The sequence below is a fragment of the Salmo trutta genome, chromosome 25, assembly GCF_901001165.1.
Source record: "Salmo trutta chromosome 25, fSalTru1.1, whole genome shotgun sequence".
Classification (NCBI taxonomy): domain Eukaryota; kingdom Metazoa; phylum Chordata; class Actinopteri; order Salmoniformes; family Salmonidae; genus Salmo; species Salmo trutta.
Window position 1 is genome coordinate 4230834 of NC_042981.1, and position 21290 is coordinate 4252123.

The window sequence follows — 21290 nt, forward strand, 5'->3', positions numbered from 1 at the left end:
AGGTGAGACAGCTAGGTGAGGAGAGGTGAGACAGCTAGGTGAGGAGAGGTGAGACAGCTAGGTGAGGAGAGGTGAGACAGCTAGGTGAGGAGAGGTGAGACAGCTAGGTGAGGAGAGGTGAGACAGCTAGGTGAGGAGAGGAGAGAGGAGACAGACAGCTAGGTGAGGAGACAGACGGCTATGAGAGGAGAGAGGAGACAGACAGACAGCTAGGTGAGGGGTGAAGAGACAGACAGAGGTGGTAGCCAGTCTCTCCTGTAACCCACACATTCCCGGAGCGGTCCTCTCTTCACTAAAGAGAGGACGAGGTTGATATCTTGATCCATTGATGTTGACACAGACTTTGATCCAGCTCTGGTTTCAACAGCTGTGGAGCTTGACAGTTGGGTGATGATGCCCTAAATCCAGACCTGTCTCACACAGGAGACCTGTGGTTCGCAGGACAGTTCCTCCACACCTGGCAGTCTGGCATGGGAGACCTGTGGTTCGCAGGACAGTTCCCCTACACCTGGCAGTCTGGCACTCAGTTTGCATCTGTTTTGGGATTTGAGAAATGTGAGAATAGTGCACTGAAAAAGCACAAAGCTAGCTACATATCATTATGGCTTATGACGGCTAGCTACATATCATTATGATGGCTTATGATGGCTAGCTACATATCATTATGATGGCTAGCTACATATCATTATGATGGCTAGCTACATATCATTATGATGGCTTATGATGGCTAGCTACATATCATTATGATGGCTAGCTACATATCATTATGATGGCTAGCTACATATCATTATGATGGCTAGCTACATATCATTATGATGGCTAGCTACATATCATTATGATGGCTTATGATGGCTAGCTACATATCATTATGATGGCTAGCTACATATCATTATGATGGCTTAAAAAGGACGGACCTTTGTCAAATTATGGACATGTTCAGATGTTGCACTGTCAGGGGAAGATCTTGTCTGGAAGCTGGAGAGAAAGACTGGATGGACAAACAGAATACACCCAATTAAAAAATATATATATATAGCTAGGAAATTAGCTAGCTATTTAATTACACAAAACAACCTTTCCCAAATGTCATCCAAATGATCTATTATGGAAAACAAAATGTAGAAACCCGTGACATGCCCGTCGTAAAGCAGGAATACAACGGAAACCAATAATTAAGTTGAGTTGCTAGCTAGTAGCAAATGAAACTCCACGGTGAAGGTAGTTTGATGGACTTCACCAACGGAGTGGGACCGTGACCAGTCTTTTTGTGGAATTTAGCTCTGACTAAAATCGATTCGCCCAAGGTCAATAATTGTGAAAAAACGCCCACCTCGTACCTTTGTTTGTCCTCTGTAGTTGCATGCCTTTGTTTGCAGATATCCATACCTTTTCAATACATGTTAATCAAATACAACCACCGACTGTTTGTTCAATGCTGTTGCTCTAAAAATGTGGAGGTCAAAGATGGCGGCTGTCAGGCACTTACCACAAATTCCTCATTTTGTACATGGCTCTCCTCTACTATTTTTTGGTACGGTCATTCGCAGAGCAAACATGATCCCAATTCTAGCTTTAAGGACGCTGGCAATTTGAAAAAGTATACTGAACAAAAATATATAAAAAGCAACATGTAAAGTGGTTCATGAGCTGAAATAAAAAAGGTCCCAGAAATGTTACATAAGAACAAATTTATTTTACATCCCTGTTAGTGAGCATTTCTTCTTCGCCAAGATAATCCATCCACCTGACAGGTATGGCCTATCAAGAAGCTGATTAAAACAGCATGATCATTAAAACAGGTGCACCTTATGCTGGGGACAATAAAAGGCCACTCTAAAATGTGCAGTTTTGTGACAAAACTGCACATTTTAGAGTGGCCTTTTATTGTCCTCAGCATAAGGTGCACCTGTTTTAATGATCATGTCTCAAGTTGAGGAAGCGTGCAATTGGCATGCTGACTACAGGAATGTCCACCAGAGCTGTTGCCAGATAATTTAATGTTCATTTCTCTACCATAAGCTGCCACAAATGTCGTTTTAGAGACTTTGGCAGTACGTCCAACCGGCCTCACAACCGCAGACCACGTGTAACCACGCCAGCTCAAGACCTCCACATACGGCTTCTTCACCTGCGGGATCGACTGAGAACAGCCACCCAGACAGCTGATTAAACTGTGGGTTTGTACATCCGAAGAATGTCTGCAGAAACAGTCTCTGTGTGATCATTGTCCTCACCAGGGTATTAACCTGACTGCAGTTCGGAGTCGTAACCGACTTCAGTGGGTAAATGCTCACCTCTGATGAACACTGGCACGCTGGATGAATCCCGGTTTCAACTGTACCGGGCAGATGGCAGACAGCGTGTATGGAGTTGTTTGGGCGAGCGGTTTGCTGACGTCAACGTTGTGAACAGAGAGCCCCATGGTGGAGGTGGGGTTATGGTATAGGCCCCATGGTGGAGGTGGGGTTATGGTATAGGCCCCATGGTGGAGGTGGGGTTATGGTATAGGCCCCATGGTGGAGGTGGGGTTATGGTATAGGCCCCATGGTGGAGGTGGGGTTATGGTATAGGTCCCATGGTGGCGATGGGGTTATGGTATAGGCCCCATGGTGGAGGTGGGGTTATGGTATGGGCCCCATGGTGGAGGTGGGGTTATGGTATGGGCCCCATGGTGGAGGTGGGGTTATGGTATAGGCCCCATGGTGGAGGTGGGGTTATGGTATGGGCCCCATGGTGGAGGTGGGGTTATGGTATGGGCCCCATGGTGGAGGTGGGGTTATGGTATAGGCCCCATGGTGGAGGTGGGGTTATGGTATGGGGCAGGCATAAGCTACAAACAACGAACACAATTACATTTTATCGATGTCAATTTGAATGCACAGAGATACCATGACGAGATCCTGAGGCCCATTGTCGTGCCATTCATCCGCCGCCATCACTTCATGTTTCAGCATGATAATGCACAGCCCCATGTCGCAAGGATCTGTACACAATTCCTGGAAGCTGAAAATGTCCCAGTTCTTCCATGGCCTGCATACTCACCAGACATGTCACCCATTGAGCATGTTTGGGATGCTCTGGATTGACGTGCATGACTGAGTGTTCCAGTTCCCGCCAATATCCAGCAACTTCGCACAGCCAATGAAGAGGACTGGGACCAACATTCCACTGGCCACAATCAACAGTCTGATCAACTCTATGAGAAGGAGATGTGTCACACTGCATGAGGCAAATGGTGGTCACACCAGATACTGACTGGTTTTCTGATCTACACCCCTACCTTTAAGGTATCTGTGTCCAACAAGATGCATATCTGTATTCCCAGTCATGTGAAATCCATAGAGTAGGGCCTAATTAATTAATTTCAATTGACAGATTTCTAAATATATGAACTGAAACTTAGTAAAAAAAAAAATATTTTAAGATTGTTGAGTTTGGATTTTTGATCAGTGTAAATTGTGCTGATTCATTTGCACTTTGAAAAATGTCACACGCACACCATAGTTTAGAGTCAGTGGATGGCCCTAAAACAACGACGCCATATTCATTCTGCCATCTTTATGCGCCTCGGTCAGTCGGTGGTGGGGAAATGATATTATATTAACGTTTATCGGGGGGAGAAAATATGGATTTCAGCCAACAAAGTAAGGCACGCAAACTACAGAGGTCAAACATAGGTACAAGGTCGCCGGTTCATATGGTAATTTACATTTTAATTTAAAAAAATGTAAGTATTGACCTTGGACGAATCGATGTAGTCGGAGATAAAATTGCACAAAATCGTCTGGTGAAGTTAATCAGAAACTTCCTTCACAATTGAGTAGAGTTTAGTTCGCTGCTAAGCTATGCCGCGGCTATACAAGTAACGTTAACAGTTAAACAAAGGACTGAGTGCCCATCTCGAAAAACTCTGGTCATACAACCACCTAATAGCTACGTTTAAATACTATATTACTCATTAAAAGTACTCACCGAAAGACATCCAAGCCGCCACAAATCATCAGTAAACGCTAATGTCCCGGGTGTCGTCCATCGGTCGTTTGTAGGGGTCCCGTGGATGTTGTTTTTTTGTTGTTGCTAACACCCCGGTCTCCAGCGCTCTACGCCATTTTGTTTTTAGAGATAATTTGGAGGAGATGGGAAACTCCACTGGGGATTTGTGTAACGTTGGCCAATGGGGCCGCGCGGTGCATTCTGGGACAATGAGTCCTTCAAGGACTCTTCAAAGCTTTAAAAAAAACATTAGCAGAAATTTCGTCAACAAGAAGTACAACATTACAAAAAATATTTTCCAAGATGTGAGATAATTAACTTGTAATACTGTAGCTCTGGATTGGTGATATTACATACTTTCGAGGAAAATAGGCATCTTTCTCGATTTAATACCTTGACTTTGAGAAGGGATTTGAGTGACGATTAGTTTAACAACAGCGGGATAACGTGAACGCGATTGGTCGACAGTCTGCTGGGTGGCCGTCATTCATTGCCCAATGGAATTCCTATATGAATTCAATTCAAAGGGCTTTATTGGCATGGGAAACATATGTCTACATTGCACAACGCAAGTGAAATAGATCGTTAACAATCTCCTCCAATCTCATCCTTGCTCTAATATCTCTGGCATAGCTTTCTACGAAGATTCCCAGAAAAACTGACACTCGAAAATCCTAAATCCCGCCCCTCAGTTTTCCTCCTATTAAAAATACAGTAAACAAGGAGAAATACACGGAATAAAAATATAAACGCAGCAATTTAAGATTTTACTAAGTTACAGTTCATATAAGGAAATTAGTCATTTGAAATGAATTCATTAGGCCCAAATCTATGGATTTCACATGACTGGGAATACAGATCTGCATCTTGTTGGTCACAGATACCTTAAAAAAAAAAAGGTAGGGGTGTAGATATGAAAACCAGTCAGTATCTGGTGTGACCACCCTTTGCCTCATGCAGTGTGACACATCTCCTTCTCATAGAGTTGATCAGGCTGTTGATTGTGGCCTGTGGAATGTTGTCTCACTCCTCTTCATTGGCTGTGTGAAGTTAATGGATATTGGCTGGAACTGGAACACTCAGTCATACACGTCGATCCAGAGCATCCCAAACATGCTCAATGGGTGACATGTCTGGTGAGTATGCAGGCCATGGAAGAACTGGGACATTTTTAGCTTCCATGAATTGTGTACAGATCCTTGCGACATGGGGCTGTGCATTATCATGCTGAAACATGAAGTGATGGCGGCAGATGAATGGCACGATAATGGGCCTCAAGATCTTGTCATGGTATCTCTGTGCATTCAAATTGACATCAATAAAATGCAATTGTGTTCGTTGTCCGTAGTTTATGCCTGCGCCATACCATAACCCCACCGCTACCATGGGGCACTGTTCACATCATCAGCAAACCGCTCGCCCACACACGCTGTCAGCCATCTGCCCGGTACAGTTGAAACCAGGATTCATCACTGAAGAACACACTTCTCAGTGTGCCAGTTGCCATCGAAGGTGAGCATTTGCCCACTGTAATCAGTTACGACACCGAACTGCAGTCACGTCAAGACCCTGGTGAGGACGACGAACACACAGATGAGCTTCCCTGAGAGTTTATGCAGAAATTCTTTGGTTGTGCAAACCCACAGTTTCATCAGTTGTCTGGGTGGCTGGTCTCAGACCATCCTGGAAGTGAAGAAGCTGGATGTGGAGGTCCTGGGCTGGCGTGGTTACACACGGTCTGCGGTTGTGAGGCTTGTTGGACGTACTGCCAAAGTCTCTAAAACAACGTTGGAGGCAGCTTATGGTAGAGAAATAAACATTCAATTATCTGGTGGATTGATTATCTTGACATTTTAAAGTGGCCTTTTATTGCCCCCAGCACAAGGTGCACCTGTGTAATTATCATGCTATTTAATCAGCTTTTTGATATGCAACACCTGTCAGGTGGATGGATTATCTTGACAAATGGAGAAATACTAACAGGGATGTAAACAGATTCGTACACAGAATGAGAGAAATAAGCTTTTTGTGGTATGAAACATTTCTGGGATCTTCCTTTTTTTTTTACATCATGAAACATGGGACCAACACTTTACATGCTGCGTTTATATTTTTGTGACGTAATGCCGTCTTTTTGTAGGCATTAACTCCGCCATGGTTTGTTGGACAAAGCCTACGTGGAAAATAAATGGCGTTTTTTTGTTTGTTGTATAAATACCGACAATAAGATCTGTGGTAAACACAGAACGCATCAGATGTTTTCAGCCTATGATAATCTTTATCAGCTAACGTCACTTTGTGATTTTTGAAAAACGTAATAAAAACAAAGCCTTCATAAATGTCATGTTAACTGACTGCTACCATCTCAGAACAAAAAATAAATAAAACTTACAAGAGCTCCTAAGCTTGTGTTAACCTCTGACCTTATTTTCAGGCATTAAATCCCCAAAACCTATTCTTTCCCTATAGGGATGGCTGAACGAACCTGAGGTAACTTAATTCTGGGTTTTAGAACTACAAGCTGACGATCTATATAGCTAGTCTTGCACATTCCAGACCTCGCTTGGCGCAACGTAAACTAAAAAAGACTAACAGCGTACATGGATAAATATTATTAGGTTGTCCAAGTGTATGTGACCAATAAAATAAAATTTGATTTGAAACGAGACAAAAAAAAAAAAAAAGGTAACTTTGAGCAAGCATGGCACCTGTTTTATTTCAATCAAATAATTTTTTACAATTGTCCTAACATTTCACAGGATAAACATATATATATATATATATATATCATACATTTGAGTTATGCTTGATTGGTCACATTGATTAATATAACTAATTGATGAATAATAAATCTCTACGTCCAGCATCGAGGAGGATCTGGTGAACCTAAAACTCTTGCCATCTATCATGTTATAAAAAGTGCTACACAGGATTTTAATAATTTCAGAAAACGTTCATATTATAGCTGGCGCTAATAGGAGTATTTCACCAGTGTTACTTATCACAGCCAAATCACAACAATGGTGGATATTGGCGTATTGATTTCTCCCACCGGAGCGACATCGGTTGTCAAAAATGGGAAAGCTGTTCTGACTCCGGCTGTCATCTAGTACAAATCCTTCTCATTTCCTGGTTGCTAAAATTCTACACTTTTAGTTTTGTACAAAAACAAGCACTGAATAGCGTCTAATCATTATACCGTCTAAAAAAAAAAAATCACTGAAATATCTCATCAATAACAAAACAATACTAGTTTTTACAGCTGTTTGAAGCTAGTGTACCAAAACAAACAAACAAAGGCTCAACACTGTCATTCCACTATTACGCCAGGTATATTATAAACATTCTAAAATTACAATGCTAACATTTGACCAAACATCCTGTGTACACAATCACATATAGCTAAATGAACGCTTGTACTGTCATACATTTGGCATTTATGGTTCAAATACATGAATTAGAATGCTTTTTCACCTCCATTCAAAAAGTACCTGGCTAACCTGATGATAAATCAACAATAAAAACATGGATGTTAAATATATTAGGCTACAATGTCTCTCTTGGTTGATTCACAATGACTCAGATCTTCTATTGATCATGGAGGCTTGTGTCACAATAGACTAGAGTCATTAGACCAGCTAGGGTCAGGGCTGTCTGAGACAGGTCATTAGACCAGCTAGGGTCAGGGCTGTCTGAGACAGGTCATTAGACCAGCTAGGGTCAGGGCTGTCTGAGCCAGGTCATTAGACCAGCTAGGGTCAGGGCTGTCTGAGCCAGTTCATTAGACCAGCTAGGGTCAGGGCTGTCTGAGCCAGGTCATTAGACCAGCTAGGGTCAGGGCTGTCTGAGCCAGGTCATTAGACCAGCTAGGGTCAGGGCTGTCTGAGACAGGTCATTAGACCAGCTAGGGTCAGGGCTGTCTGAGCCAGGTCATTAGACCAGCTAGGGTCAGGGCTGTCTGAGCCAGGTCATTAGACCAGCTAGGGTCAGGGCTGTCTGAGCCAGGTCATTAGACCAGCTAGGGTCAGGGCTGTATGAGCCAGGTCATTAGACCAGCTAGGGTCAGGGCTGTCTGAGCCAGGTCATTAGACCAGCTAGGGTCAGGGCTGTCTGAGCCAGGTCATTAGACCAGCTAGGGTCAGGGCTGTCTGAGCCAGGTCATTAGACCAGCTAGGGTCAGGGCTGTCTGAGCCAGGTCATTAGACCAGCTAGGGTCAGGGCTGTCTGAGCCAGGTCATTAGACCAGCTAGGGTCAGGGCTGTCTGAGCCAGGTCATTAGACCAGCTAGGGTCAGGGCTGTCTGAGGCAGGTCATTAGACCAGCTAGGGTCAGGGCTGTCTGAGCCAGGTCATTAGACCAGCTAGGGTCAGGGCTGTCTCAGCCAGGTCATTAGACCAGCTAGGGTCAGGGCTGTCTGAGCCAGGTCATTAGACCAGCTAGGGTCAGGGCTGTCTGAGACAGTCGAACACAAGGGCTGCCTCTCAAATGGCACTCAATTCGCTGTAGTGCAATACTTTTGACCAGGGCCCATAAGGCTTTTTTTTCCCCCTTCACTATATAGGGCCTATACAGAGCACTACTTTTAATCAATGGCCATAAGGCTCTGGTTAAAAGTAGTGCAGTATATAGGGCATAGTGCGCCAGTTGGGACGTATATGAGAAATGGGCATTAACGGTTGCCTGGCTGTAGCGAGGCTGGTGGAACCATAATAAAAACAAAGAAACATAATAACTTAGTTCCCATTTGACCCATTTGACCCATTTGACCCTTATGATATGGAAGGATGGGAGAACAATACCATGGCACTAGTGGGTAAAGACATTTTAAAAAGAATAATGAATTATCAAAAACAAAAAAAAAGGGTAATTGCAAAATAGTGTCCGACAATACTAGCGTGGCCTATTGACAGACACTGAGGAAACTTAGACTGAGTCCCAAATGGCCAAGATTCACTCAATAGGGCTCTGGTCAAAAGGAGGGCACTATGAAGGGAATAGGGCTCTGGTCTATAGTAGTGCACTATATAGGGAATAGGGCTCTGGTCTATAGTAGTGCACTACATAGGGAATAGGGCTCTGGTCTATAGTAGTGCACTATATAGGGAATAGGGCTCTGGTCTATAGTAGTGCACTATATAGGGAATAGGGCTCTGGTCTATAGTAGTGCACTACATAGGGAATAGGGCCCTGGTCTATAGTAGTGCACTATATAGGGAATAGGGCTCTGGTCTATAGTAGTGCACTATATAGGGAATAGGGCTCTGGTCTATAGTAGTGCACTATATAGGGAATAGGGCTCTGGTCTATAGTAGTGCACTATATAGGGAATAGGGCTCTGGTCTATAGTAGTGCACTATATAGGGAATAGGGCTCTGGTCTATAGTAGTGCACTATATAGGGAATAGGGCTCTGGTCTATAGTAGTGCACTATATAGGGAATAGGGCTCTGGTCTATAGTAGTGCACTATATAGGGAATAGGGCTCTGGTCTATAGTAGTGCACTATGAAGGGAATAGGGTGACATTTGCAGCACAGACTTGATCTAGGGCAGGGTTCCTCAAAGTCAGGTCCTGGGCCCCCCCCTCTTGGGTGCTCGTTTTGTTGTTTGTCCCAGCTGCACTACACAGCTGATTCAAATAATCAAAGCCTGATAAGGAGTTGGGTATTTGAGTCAGCTGTGTAGTGCAGCTGGGGAAAAAACCTAAACATGTACCCAAGAGGAAGGGGGCTGAGTTTGGGAAACCCTGCCCTGGAGAACAAGTTGTTGCTCAGTGAGAAAGGAAGGAACAGCATTCCCTGTTAGTAATAACACATCACACCTTACTAGAGAGAAATGTACATATCTTTTACATCTGCATGTTCATACTGACAAAGCAAGCAGAAACACTTTTTTTGTTTGTTGATTAAAAAGTTAGCTTAAATAAAGAGGATAAATTTGGCCTTTTCTGCCCTGGCTAACATCACAATAAAGCCCTACCTTACATGGAACGACACCAAACATGTTTTTAACATGTTATAACACAGAGAGCCTTGGTAATAAACATTGAGATCTAGTTCAACCTTGAACGGTCTAAACAATAAATAAGGTTCTATCTCTGAGAGACGTAGTAGAGTCAACATAAAACATCTCAAGGCACGCATGTATTCCCTTCAGTTTACAGAGCAGAAATAATAAACTAGAACATGATCCGTTCTACCAAATCCTTGGTCAGAGAGAGAGAGAGAGAGAGAGGGAGGATAGTACTGTATGGGGGAGGGGTCAGAGAGAGAGAGAGAGAGAGAGGGGGAGCATAGTACTGTATGGGGGAGGGAGCATAGTACTGTATGGGGGAGGGGTCAGAAAGAGAGAGAGAGAGGGAGCATAGTACTGTATGGGGGAGGGGTCAGAAAGAGAGAGAGAGAGAGGGAGCATAGTACTGTATGGGGGAGGGGTCAGAAAGAGAGAGTGAGGGAGCATAGTACTGTATGGGGGAGGGGTCAGAAAGAGAGAGAGAGAGAGGGAGCATAGTACTGTATGGGGGAGGGGTCAGAAAGAGAGAGAGAGAGAGGGAGCATAGTACTGTATGGGGGAGGGGTCAGAAAGAGAGAGTGAGGGAGCATAGTACTGTATGGGGGAGGGGTCAGAAAGAGAGAGAGAGAGAGGGAGCATAGTACTGTATGGGGGAGGGAGCATAGTACTGTATGGGGGAGGGAGCATAGTACTGTATGGGGGAGGGAGCATAGTACTGTATGGGGGAGGGAGCATAGTACTGTATGGGGAGGGGTCAGAAAGAGAGAGAGAGAGGGGGAGGGAGCATAGTACTGTATGGGGGAGGGGTCAGAAAGAGAGAGAGAGAGGGAGCATAGTACTGTATGGGGGAGGGGTCAGAAAGAGAGAGAGAGAGGGGGAGGGAGCATAGTACTGTATGGGGGAGGGGTCAGAAAGAGAGAGAGAGAGAGGGAGCATAGTACTGTATGGGGGAGGGGTCAGAAAGAGAGAGAGAGAGAGGGAGCATAGTACTGTATGGGGGAGGGGTCAGAAAGAGAGAGTGAGGGAGCATAGTACTGTATGGGGGAGGGGTCAGAAAGAGAGAGAGAGAGAGAGAGAGAGGGAGCATAGTACTGTATGGGGGAGGGAGCATAGTACTGTATGGGGGAGGGAGCATAGTACTGTATGGGGGAGGGAGCATAGTACTGTATGGGGGAGGGAGCATAGTACTGTATGGGGAGGGGTCAGAAAGAGAGAGAGAGAGGGGGAGGGAGCATAGTACTGTATGGGGGAGGGGTCAGAAAGAGAGAGAGAGAGGGAGCATAGTACTGTATGGGGGAGGGGTCAGAAAGAGAGAGAGAGAGGGGGAGGGAGCATAGTACTGTATGGGGGAGGGAGCATAGTACTGTATGGAGGAGGGGTCAGAGAGAGCGAGAATAGTACTGTATGGAGGAGGGTCAGAGAGAGAGAGAGAGAGAGAGAGAGTGCATAGTGTTGAGATGGGAGTGGGGTTGCGTCTGAAACGGCATCCTATTTCCTATGTTGTGCACTACTTTTGACTTGGGACCGATGGGCCCTAAACAAAATGAGTGCAGTACATAACAGAGCCCTATGGGTCCTGGTCAAAAGTAGCGCACTACATAGGGAATAGGGTGCCAGTAGGGACACAGCTTGTGTCTTGGTCCAACGGGCATTGTGAAGGTGGAGGGTCCAGCCAATCGGAGACAGTCCTGTCAGAATGGGGTCCAATCAGAGACAGTCCTGTCAGGAAGCCCATTAGTGTCTCAGTGCAGGAAGCGGATGCTCATCTTCTGCTCCACGTCCACCTTCTCCAGTACCTGAGGACGACGAAAACAACACGGGCCATCAACATGATACATTACCTCGGTCTAACAAGGCCATCAACACCTGCAGTGATTAACATCATACTACATTACCATCTCAGTTTAACAACTCACAAAACACACCTGCACAAATACCAACAGGGGACTCAACACAGTCAGTACTGTAGAACTGACAACATAATGTACATTTCAGGCAGAGTGTGAATTAGATGGGGCCCGGGGTCTCCCCTGAATGAGACATGGGTCCCACTAAATACAACAAAGTCAAACTTTGATTAAAACACAATTTGTACTGCTAGTACAAAAAACGTATTCCTAATTAAAACGAACATCCCCACCTCTATCATAGTTTTACAAACATAATAATCTGTGTGGCTACACTAGTCATCCCTGGAGAGTCCCGTATCGAAGCCCCTTTTCAGGTTTCCCTGGCGGCTTATGGTAGAGAAATGAACATTACATTGTCTGGCAACAGCTCTTGGTGAACATTCCTGCAGTCAGCATGCAAATTGCACGCTTCCTCAAAACGTGAGACATCTGTGGCATTTGTGTTGTGACAAAAGTGCACAAAAAAAAAGGGGCCTTTTATTGTCCCCAGCACAAGGTGCACCTGTGTAATGATCATGCTGTTTAATCAGCTTGTTGATATGATTTGTGCATCTGGAAAATGTCAGTCCCCCCCCCCAGCTCATGAAACATGGCACCAACACTGTGTTTATACTTTTGTTCAGTGTAATTCTAAGAGTATAGGTAAGACCCAATGACAATCTCCCAATGTTATTACACTCTGTTGTTTTGTAACAGATGTCCCTTTCCATTCGGTGGCTGGAATTATTTTGGAGTGGACAAACATGTGCAGGTAGGCTACTTTAAAAAAACAAAAGAGAAAAAAAAGTGATTTGTTTGACAACAAAAGAAAGATGAAAACATCCTAACTGGGTGTGTTCATGTCAAATTAAATTATATCTATTTTTTGTTAATGGCATCTTCACTATTTGGCAGACAGGAGGTCCTGTGCTGAGAGTAACGGCCCTGAGCCCCACGGTATAACTCACACTGATTCTACGTTAGGTAATAGTTGATGTTTCCAACCTTGATGAACTCATTAAAGGAAATAGAGTTGTCTCCGTTCTGGTCGGCCTCCTGGATGGTCCTATCAGCGATGCTGCCCAGCTGCTCGTCAGAGATGTTCACACCAACCATCATCCTAAGAACCTGGAATAAACATGTTCACAGCAACCGTCATTCTAAGAACCCGGAATAAACATGTTCACAGCAACCGTCATTCTAAGAACCCGGAATAAACATGTTCACAGCAACCGTCATTCTAAGAACCCGGAATAAACATGTTCACAGCAACCGTCATTCTAAGAACCCGGAATAAACATGTTCACAGCAACCGTCATTCTAAGAACCCGGAATAAACATGTTCACAGCAACCGTCATTCTAAGAACCTGGAATATGTTGACAAAGTTCCTTAGGGTCTAAAATGTACAGTTATCTAAGTCTTAACACCAGAGATGTCAAGTACAAGATGACCTAAATGTAGTACAGTCGTGGCCAAAAGATTTGAGAACGACACAAATATTAATTTCCACAAAGTTTGCTGCTTCAGTGTCTTTAGATATTTTTGTCAGATGTTACTATGGAATACTGAAGTGTAAGTACAAGCATTTCATAAGTGTCAAAGGCTTTTATTGACAATTACATGAAGTTGATGCAAAGAGTCAATATTTGCAGTGTTGACTCTTCTTTTTCAAGACCTCTGCAATCCGCCCTGGCATGCTGTCAATTAACTTCTGGGCCACATCCTGACTGATGGCAGCCCATTCTTGCATAATCAATGCTTGGAGATTGTCAGAATTTGCGGGTTTTTGTTTGTCCACCCGCCTCTTGAGGATTGACCACAAGTTCTCAATGGGATTAAGGTCTGGGGAGTTTCCTGGCCATGGACCCAAAAGCAATGTTTTGTTCCCCGAGACACTTAGTTATCCCTTTTGCCTTATGGCAAGGTGCTCCATCATGCTGGAAAAGGCATTGTTCATCACCAAACTGTTCCTGGATGGTTGGGAGAAGTTGCTCTCGAAGGATGTGTTGGTACTATTCTTTATTCATGGCTGTGTTCTTAGGCAAAATTGTGAGTGAGCCCACTCCCTTGGCTGAGAAGCAACCCCACACATGAATGGTCTCAGGATGCTTTACTGTTGGCATGACACAGGACTGATGGTAGCGCTCACCTCTTCTTCTCCGGACAAGCTTTTTTCCGGATGCCCCAAACAATCGGAAAGGGAATTCAGAGAAAATTACTTTACCCCAGTCCTCAGCAATCCCTGTATCTTTTGCAGAATATCAGTCTGTCCCTGATGTTTTTCCTGGAGAGAAGTGGCTTCTTTGCTGCCCTTCTTGACACCAGGCCATCCTCCAAAAGTCTTCGCCTCACTGTGCGTGCAGATGCACTCACACCTGCCTGCTGCCATTCCTGAGCAAGCTCTGTACTGGTGGTGCCCCGATCCCGCAGCTGAATTAACTTTAGGAGACGGTCCTGGTACTTGCTGGACTTTCTTGGGCGCCCTGAAGCCTTCTTCACAACAATTGAACCACTCTCCTTGAAGTTCTTGATGATCCGATAAATGGTTGATTTAGGTGCAATCTTACTGGCAGCAATATCCTTGCCTGTGAAGCCTTTTTTGTGCAAAGCAATGATGACGGCACGTGTTTCCTTTCAGGTAACCATGGTTGACAGAGGAAGAACAATGATTCCAAGCACCACCCTCCTTTTGAAGCTTCCAGTCTGTTATTCAAACTCAATCAGCATGACAGAGTGATCTCCAGCCTTGTCCTCGTCAACACTCACACCTGTGTTAACGAGAGAATCACTGACATGATGTCAGCTGGTCCTTTTGTGGCAGGGCTGAAATGCAGTGGAAATGTTTTTGGGGGTTTCATGGCAAAGAGGGACTTTGCAATTAATTGATATTCAGCTGATCACTCTTCATAACATTCTGGAGTGTATATATATGCAAATTGCCATCATACAAACTGAGGCAGCAGACTTTGTGAAAATTTATATTTGTGTCATTCTCAAAACTTTTGGCCACGACTGTACATAAATACTGAGTATATGTGAAAACAACCCACAAAAAAACCCACTTAAGTTTCTGGTAACAAAGAGTGCAAAAATAATTCAGGCTTGAAATTCCAGTGTTAATGTAGGGGGGGTAAGCACTCAAAGCATGTACATGATAGAAAGAATGTTAGGCAGCCATTTTGTTTTCAAAACAAGAAATCAGCTTCTCCTGAGTCATTGAACCCTGAGATTACAGTGATTGTTGGGCACATCCCAGTCCAGTCCGACAAACCGGTTTTATTGGCCACTGCCCACCTAGACACACAGGTCATATATCATTGGGCACTACCCACCTAGACACACAGGTCATATATCATTGGGCACTGCCCACCTAGACACACAGGTCATTTATCATTGGGCACTGCCCACCTAGACACACAGGTCCTATATCATTGGGCACTACCCACCTAGACACACAGGTCATATATCATTGGGCACTGTCCACCTAGACACACAGGTCATTTATCATTGGGCACTACCCACCTAGACACACAGGTCCTATATCATTGGGCACTACCCACCTAGACACACAGGTCCTATATCATTGGGCACTGCCCACCTAGACACACAGGTCCTATATCATTGGGCACTACCCACCTAGACACACAGGTCCTATATCATTGGGCACTGCCCACCTAGACACACAGGTCCTATATCATTGGGCACTACCCACCTAGACACACAGGTCATATATCATTGGGCACTGCCCACCTAGACACACAGGTCCTATAACATTGGGCACTACCCAGCCAATACAATGAGAGATTACAGAAGAGGAAGGTTGCACAAAAAGTAGCCCAAAACATTTAGTTGGGGGTTGGAAAGTTACACAATTTTCTCAGTACATTGTAACTTCCCCTTCCTTCAAGGTGAAATGCTTTAAGAAGTTACAATAATAAAATATTCTAAAATACCCCCCTTTCTTCTTCTTTGACAGTCTCTTTATTTACTATAGTAGGCTCAGATTACAACATGACTTGCGTGACAAACCTAAGACAAAGGTCTCTGTGTTTTCAATAAAAGCAGAGAAAGGGAGTATCTCCCTCGGAGCTGGTTATTCAGCTCTATTGTAGGTCCAAATGTATTTAACATCCTGATACATAGTCCACAACAGTAAAGCCCCGATTCTCCAATGACAATACGCTGTTGAGCGTACATCAAAGACTTGTTGGGCAGCCCCAAGAGGGTGTAATTTGAACCCTGATCCCCATCCTGACCTGTAGCAGCTCGTCACGGGAGATCTTGTCATCTCTGTCCAGGTCATACAGCCGGAAAGCAACTGGAGAAGAGATGGAAGAATTTAATGTTAAGTCATCATTTCAAAAAGCATTTTAAATGTCCATCATCAAAATAAAAAGTCCAGCTCTTTTAAATGAAACGAGTAGTGGAAATAGTCAACGGTTCTGGGATCCAAGCTAGATGTGCCCAGACTGTTTGTACCGTCTTGACAAGGAGTTGGCAAGACAGTACAAACACACCTGTGACCAGGCTTAGGTCCCTTAGCCTCTGACTTAGACCCCTTAGCCTCTGACTTAGACCCCCCCAGCCTCTGACTTAGACCCCCCCAGCCTCTGACTTAGACCCCCCCAGCCTCTGACTTAGACCCCCCCCAGCCTCTGACTTAGACCCCCCCCAGCCTCTGACTTAGACCCCCCCCAGCCTCTGACTTAGACCCCCCCAGCCTCTGACTTAGACCCCCCCAGCCTCTGACTTAGACCCCCCCAGCCTCTGACTTAGACCCCCCCAGCCTCTGACTAGACCCCCCCAGCCTCTGACTAGACCCCCCCCAGCCTCTGACTAGACCCCCCCAGCCTCTGACTCACAGAGTAGCTTATTGCTCCTGCTGTTGAGTGGCTCGGAGGCAGTGGGGTCCTTGTTCTTCTCGTTGTCTTCTATGGGACGGAAGTGAGCAAGCGTTCTCATGAAGCCCCTGAAGTTGACCTGGTCCTCCCTGTCCGACCAACACAGTGGGGTGAAAATAACAATTACTTACGCCCATCAATAAATAATCCTACATCAGAGTCAAATAACAATTACTCCAGTCAACCACCAGTCAAATTGGTAGGCTATAACAGAGGCCTAACATATAGACTGAACATCATTTCTAGGGTACGGCAGTGAAAGCTTAAACTGTATCATTTGCTCCCTAGCCATACAGTAAAACAGTCCTTCACGACAGACAGACAGAGACAGACAGACAGACAGACAGACAGACAGACAGACAGACAGACAGACAGACAGACAGACAGACAGACAGACAGACAGACGTGGGTCATTCGTTGAGAAGTGCCTTGAACAAACACACAAAATCATGTCAGTGTGATGCCACTTATCTTAGCTAGTCAATGACAGTGTAATAGTACACATGGGCACTGCAGACAACAGACTCCTGTCCTGATCGAACAGCTCCCTGCCTGTCCTCCAGTCATGCTCTAGCTTGGTTCAAGATCTGTTTGTGCCTTCTTACTAAATTCTATGGTGAAAATAACCATACAAGTGGTCAAGACAGCACAAAACAGATCTAGGACCAGGCTACAATCTGCAGTGGAACTGCTGTGAACCAGACTATCTCTAGAGTCCAGAGGATCAGTAACCACTATAAACCACAGCTAAAATGAAGTCGCCTACACACTGGTCGTGTTGGGAATGTAATGATATAGTCCTATCCATCAATAAAACATGGAACTTTCATGTCCATTTCAAAGATCCAAAACCACAGCCATCATGTTTACAGAAACTAGCTTAAAAATGGGCCGTTTGTTTTAAAACATTAGAATATTTTTGTCAAATACACACAAACCATTCATTTGTAACCCTGTTCCAACAAAATAAATGTTTAACCTATATGTTTAATGTATTACTAAAAACGGTTGTTGTAGTGACTCCCGGCTATGTGCACCCTTGAGGAAACCAGCGAAGGACACAGAGACTACTCACCCCTCAGGAAAGAAGGCATTGATGATTCTGTCTCCCAGAGGATTGATGGCCAACTCTGGGATCCGCTGGAAATCTTCCCGACTACACAAACCAGACAGACAGTAAGAGGAGAGTTAGGATGAACTCAATGACAACAAAAGGGAATGTGGATCTATAGTCTCAGAGGTTAAGAATTAGTCCCCACGTCACACTACCTGATAAAAATCGGCAGATATCACTGATAGGACACTGTGACGATACGACAATGATTCTAATGTTCATTTGGCCTTATGATTTGATTCCAAATGTTGACTCGCAACATTGAGAGTGTGCTTGGGTGAACGGACGTGGCCAAGGTGGTGTGTGTGTGTGGTGTGTGTGTGTGTCTGCGGGTGAGATATTCAGCCCAGGGGAGCGGATGTGGCTGTAGTGTTTTGTCAACTGATGAATGATTAAGACAAGTCACCTTGGATTCACCACATTGGCTTTAGCCAGACCCACTGTATCCCATAATGCAGACTGGTTGCTTCAGTGACAGAGGATACAGAACTGGCTGTGTGTGACTACATTCAAGTGTTTACAGTCACGTAGTGACCTGAAACTGACCCACACCACAGCTTAATAGTCAGTAACATTTCAAAGACACTGGTTAAATGAGTTAAATGTGTGGCTGGAATCTAGGAAGTTCTTTTTTTAGAACCCACTCAGAGAGATAAAAGAGCTGTGATTAAAAAAGGTGGCCATTTTCCTCTGAAGATCAGAGAGGGAGAGAACATTGAGAACAGTCAAGACGCGTGCGCTAGATCTGACGGTAAGAGATGTCTACATAGTGAGGTCTAGTCACACAGACTCAAGCAACTGCTGCTGTTGATATTGCAAACAGTGTTGTAAGACTAGATCGACACCCAGGACAAAAAAAATATAGTTCTTGACTTCTTACCCAGTGGAAAAATAAACCACTAGTGTGTACTGTAGGTTATGCCTGAGCCAAGAGGAAAGCCTTTCGGCCAGCGGAATTGTGTGCCCAGAACGGAGGCTACAAACGTCAAAATGTACACACAATTTCAAAACCACACCTGCTCAGAAAATACTTGCATTGCCACTTTCAAGTAGGTGAAATGGTCACTTGCCTCTCAGCGATATTCACTGGCATGCAGACAGTTTCATTGTAATATTACCCAGTTGGCTCTGATGATGTTACAGGAGAAGCAAATGTAGGGAGGAAGGGTAATCATGAACCAAGTCAAAATAAACGTCTTGCAGACATCTCATATCCACTTTCTGGTTATTTCAGTGTGGGTTATACTGAGTGTTTCACAAAGCATTTCACACACACGTATGTGTGTATATGTATGTATGCCAGTGCTGCTGTTGGATGGTACTGTACCTGAGCGTGCCGTTCTCTCCTTTGTCCAAGCTGGTAAAGCGACTGTAGAGCCGGGTGATCTGGCTGTGGGAAACTGCAAAGAAACATAAAAAAGTGACAAGATTGTTGGGAATAAGCTTCTAAATGCCCCACGTCTCAACCTACTACAACCTTTTAACACAAAGGAGTACAATAATGTAGCATACTAGCACTGACTTTACTAAGCACTACTTTTGAGGAAAAAACGTCCTTACTACATGTGGTTGTCTCACCTAGATGGGTGAACTAAGTACAAAAACGTTAATGAGAAGGAAATGTATAGTTTGTCCCTTTTTAAAATCAACAAAATGTGGTTGTCTCACCTAGATGGGTGAACTAACTAAGTACCAAAACAAAAATGTAACTGAGAAGGAAATGTATAGTTTGTCCCTTTTTAAATCAACAAAATGTGTTGTTAATTTAACGTGAGTTAGTTTCTTTGCTGTGATCTACTGGAATAACGTATATGTTATGTCACACCACAACAATGACATGTCTCTCTGTTCAGTCCACAGATCAGCTCATTTCCAGGGACAGTAGAAAAACATACCACAACACAACACACTAACTAGTACTGGCGTAATGTACAAACACTAATCCAACTAGCAACACAAATATATAGTTATCTAGGTGGAACAATGCGCCTTGTTTACTGTAGAGTGGGAGTTAGTCATCTAACTGCTAGTTGGCTAGACTACAGTAGAGCCAATAATGCTACCTAGCGAGTTAGCTAGCACACCGTTGGCCAGCTAACAAGCTAGCTAGGTTAACAGGCATTAGTAAAAGTGGACAATTCAACTTACAGCCGGTCTCCTTTTTAATTTCTTCAATCTCCTCCTCTCTCAGCAACGTCGACGCTCTGGATCCCATTGTAAAGTCCCACAGAAGCTAAATGTCTACGCTAACAATTTGTTCGGCGGTTTAGATTAGCTCGCTAGCTAGCGAAAAGATGTGTACAAAGAAGGTAGCAAGCTAGCAATTTTGTAACGTGGCTATGGTTTACGGTTGAATCCTACTGATGATGATATTCTTTAAAGTATTCCGAGTTTGACTCTCAGACAGCTGACCGGATAGGTGTCAACTTGGTCTTGTGTTTTCAACACTCCGCGGAGTGGTTAGCTGGGACAGTCTTTTGACAGCGGGGCGGTGGTCCACGTCACGGCGGGGTAACGTAACGTCAGCCCAGAGAGGAAACGTCAGCGTCAGCTCAGAGAGGTAACGTCAGCACAGAGAGATAACGTCAGCCCAGAGAGATAACGTCAGCCCAGAGAGATAACGTCAGCCCAGAGAGATAACGTCAGCCCAGAGAGGTAACGTCAGCCCAGAGAGATAACGTCAGCTCAGAGAGATAACGTCAGCCCAGAGAGGTAACGTCAGCCCAGAGAGATAACGTCAGCTCAGAGAGATAACGTCAGCCCAGAGAGGTAACGTCAGCCCAGAGAGGTAACGTCAGCCCAGAGAGATAACGTCAGCTCAGAGAGGTAACGTCAGCCCAGAGAGGTAACGTCAGCCCAGAGAGATAACGTCAGCCCAGAGAGATAACGTCAGCCCAGAGAGATAACGTCAGCCCAGAGAGATAACGTCAGCCCAGAGAGATAACGTCAGCTCAGAGAGGTAACGTCAGCCCAGAGAGGTAACGTCAGCCCAGAGAGGTAACGTCAGCCCAGAGAGATAACGTCAGCTCAGAGAGGTAACGTCAGCCCAGAGAGGTAACGTCAGCCCAGAGAGATAACGTCAGCCCAGAGAGGTAACGTCAGCCCAGAGAGGTAACGTCAGCCCAGAGAGATAACGTCAGCCCAGAGAGATAACGTCAGCCCAGAGAGATAACATCAGCCCAGTCGACTCGTTCAGTCGTCCAGTCGAGTCGTCCAGTCGACTCGTTCAGTCAAAAAAGTGAATCTTTCAACTCATTTCGTTCATTTGATTCAAACCAAGGATATCCAAAATCCATCAGCTCAGCAGTTTGTAATGAAGCCAGCAACGCTGATACCAAAATCATTTTTTTTAAAGATAAAAAAATAAAATAAAATCACATT

The 21290-nt window shown here is 44.6% G+C and overlaps 1 protein-coding gene and 1 long non-coding RNA gene across 3 annotated transcripts; both read right to left on the bottom strand.

The window, feature by feature from the left end:
* Nucleotides 1-200: 200 nt before the first annotated feature.
* LOC115161882 (uncharacterized) lies at nucleotides 201-4138 on the bottom strand. The gene is made up of 3 exons (XR_003869445.1): nucleotides 3973-4138; nucleotides 915-988; nucleotides 201-534 (listed from the first exon to the last, which is right to left on the bottom strand). It is a non-coding gene; the product is annotated as an uncharacterized LOC115161882 (long non-coding RNA).
* A 5742-nt stretch (nucleotides 4139-9880) lies between these two features.
* LOC115161883 (calcineurin B homologous protein 1) lies at nucleotides 9881-20409 on the bottom strand. Of its 2 annotated transcripts, none has more exons than XM_029712690.1 (7): nucleotides 20058-20409; nucleotides 19237-19309; nucleotides 17871-17951; nucleotides 16757-16893; nucleotides 16151-16212; nucleotides 12898-13020; nucleotides 9881-11799 (listed from the first exon to the last, which is right to left on the bottom strand). In XM_029712690.1, exons 1-7 carry the CDS (start codon nucleotides 20122-20124, stop codon nucleotides 11746-11748), a joined length of 597 nt encoding a protein of 198 aa, XP_029568550.1. In that variant the 5' UTR covers nucleotides 20125-20409; the 3' UTR covers nucleotides 9881-11745. The 2 variants fall into 2 exon arrangements, with proteins under 2 accessions (XP_029568550.1, XP_029568551.1); XM_029712691.1 differs by having other exon boundaries at nucleotides 11495-11799; nucleotides 16757-16884.
* Nucleotides 20410-21290: the final 881 nt, after the last annotated feature.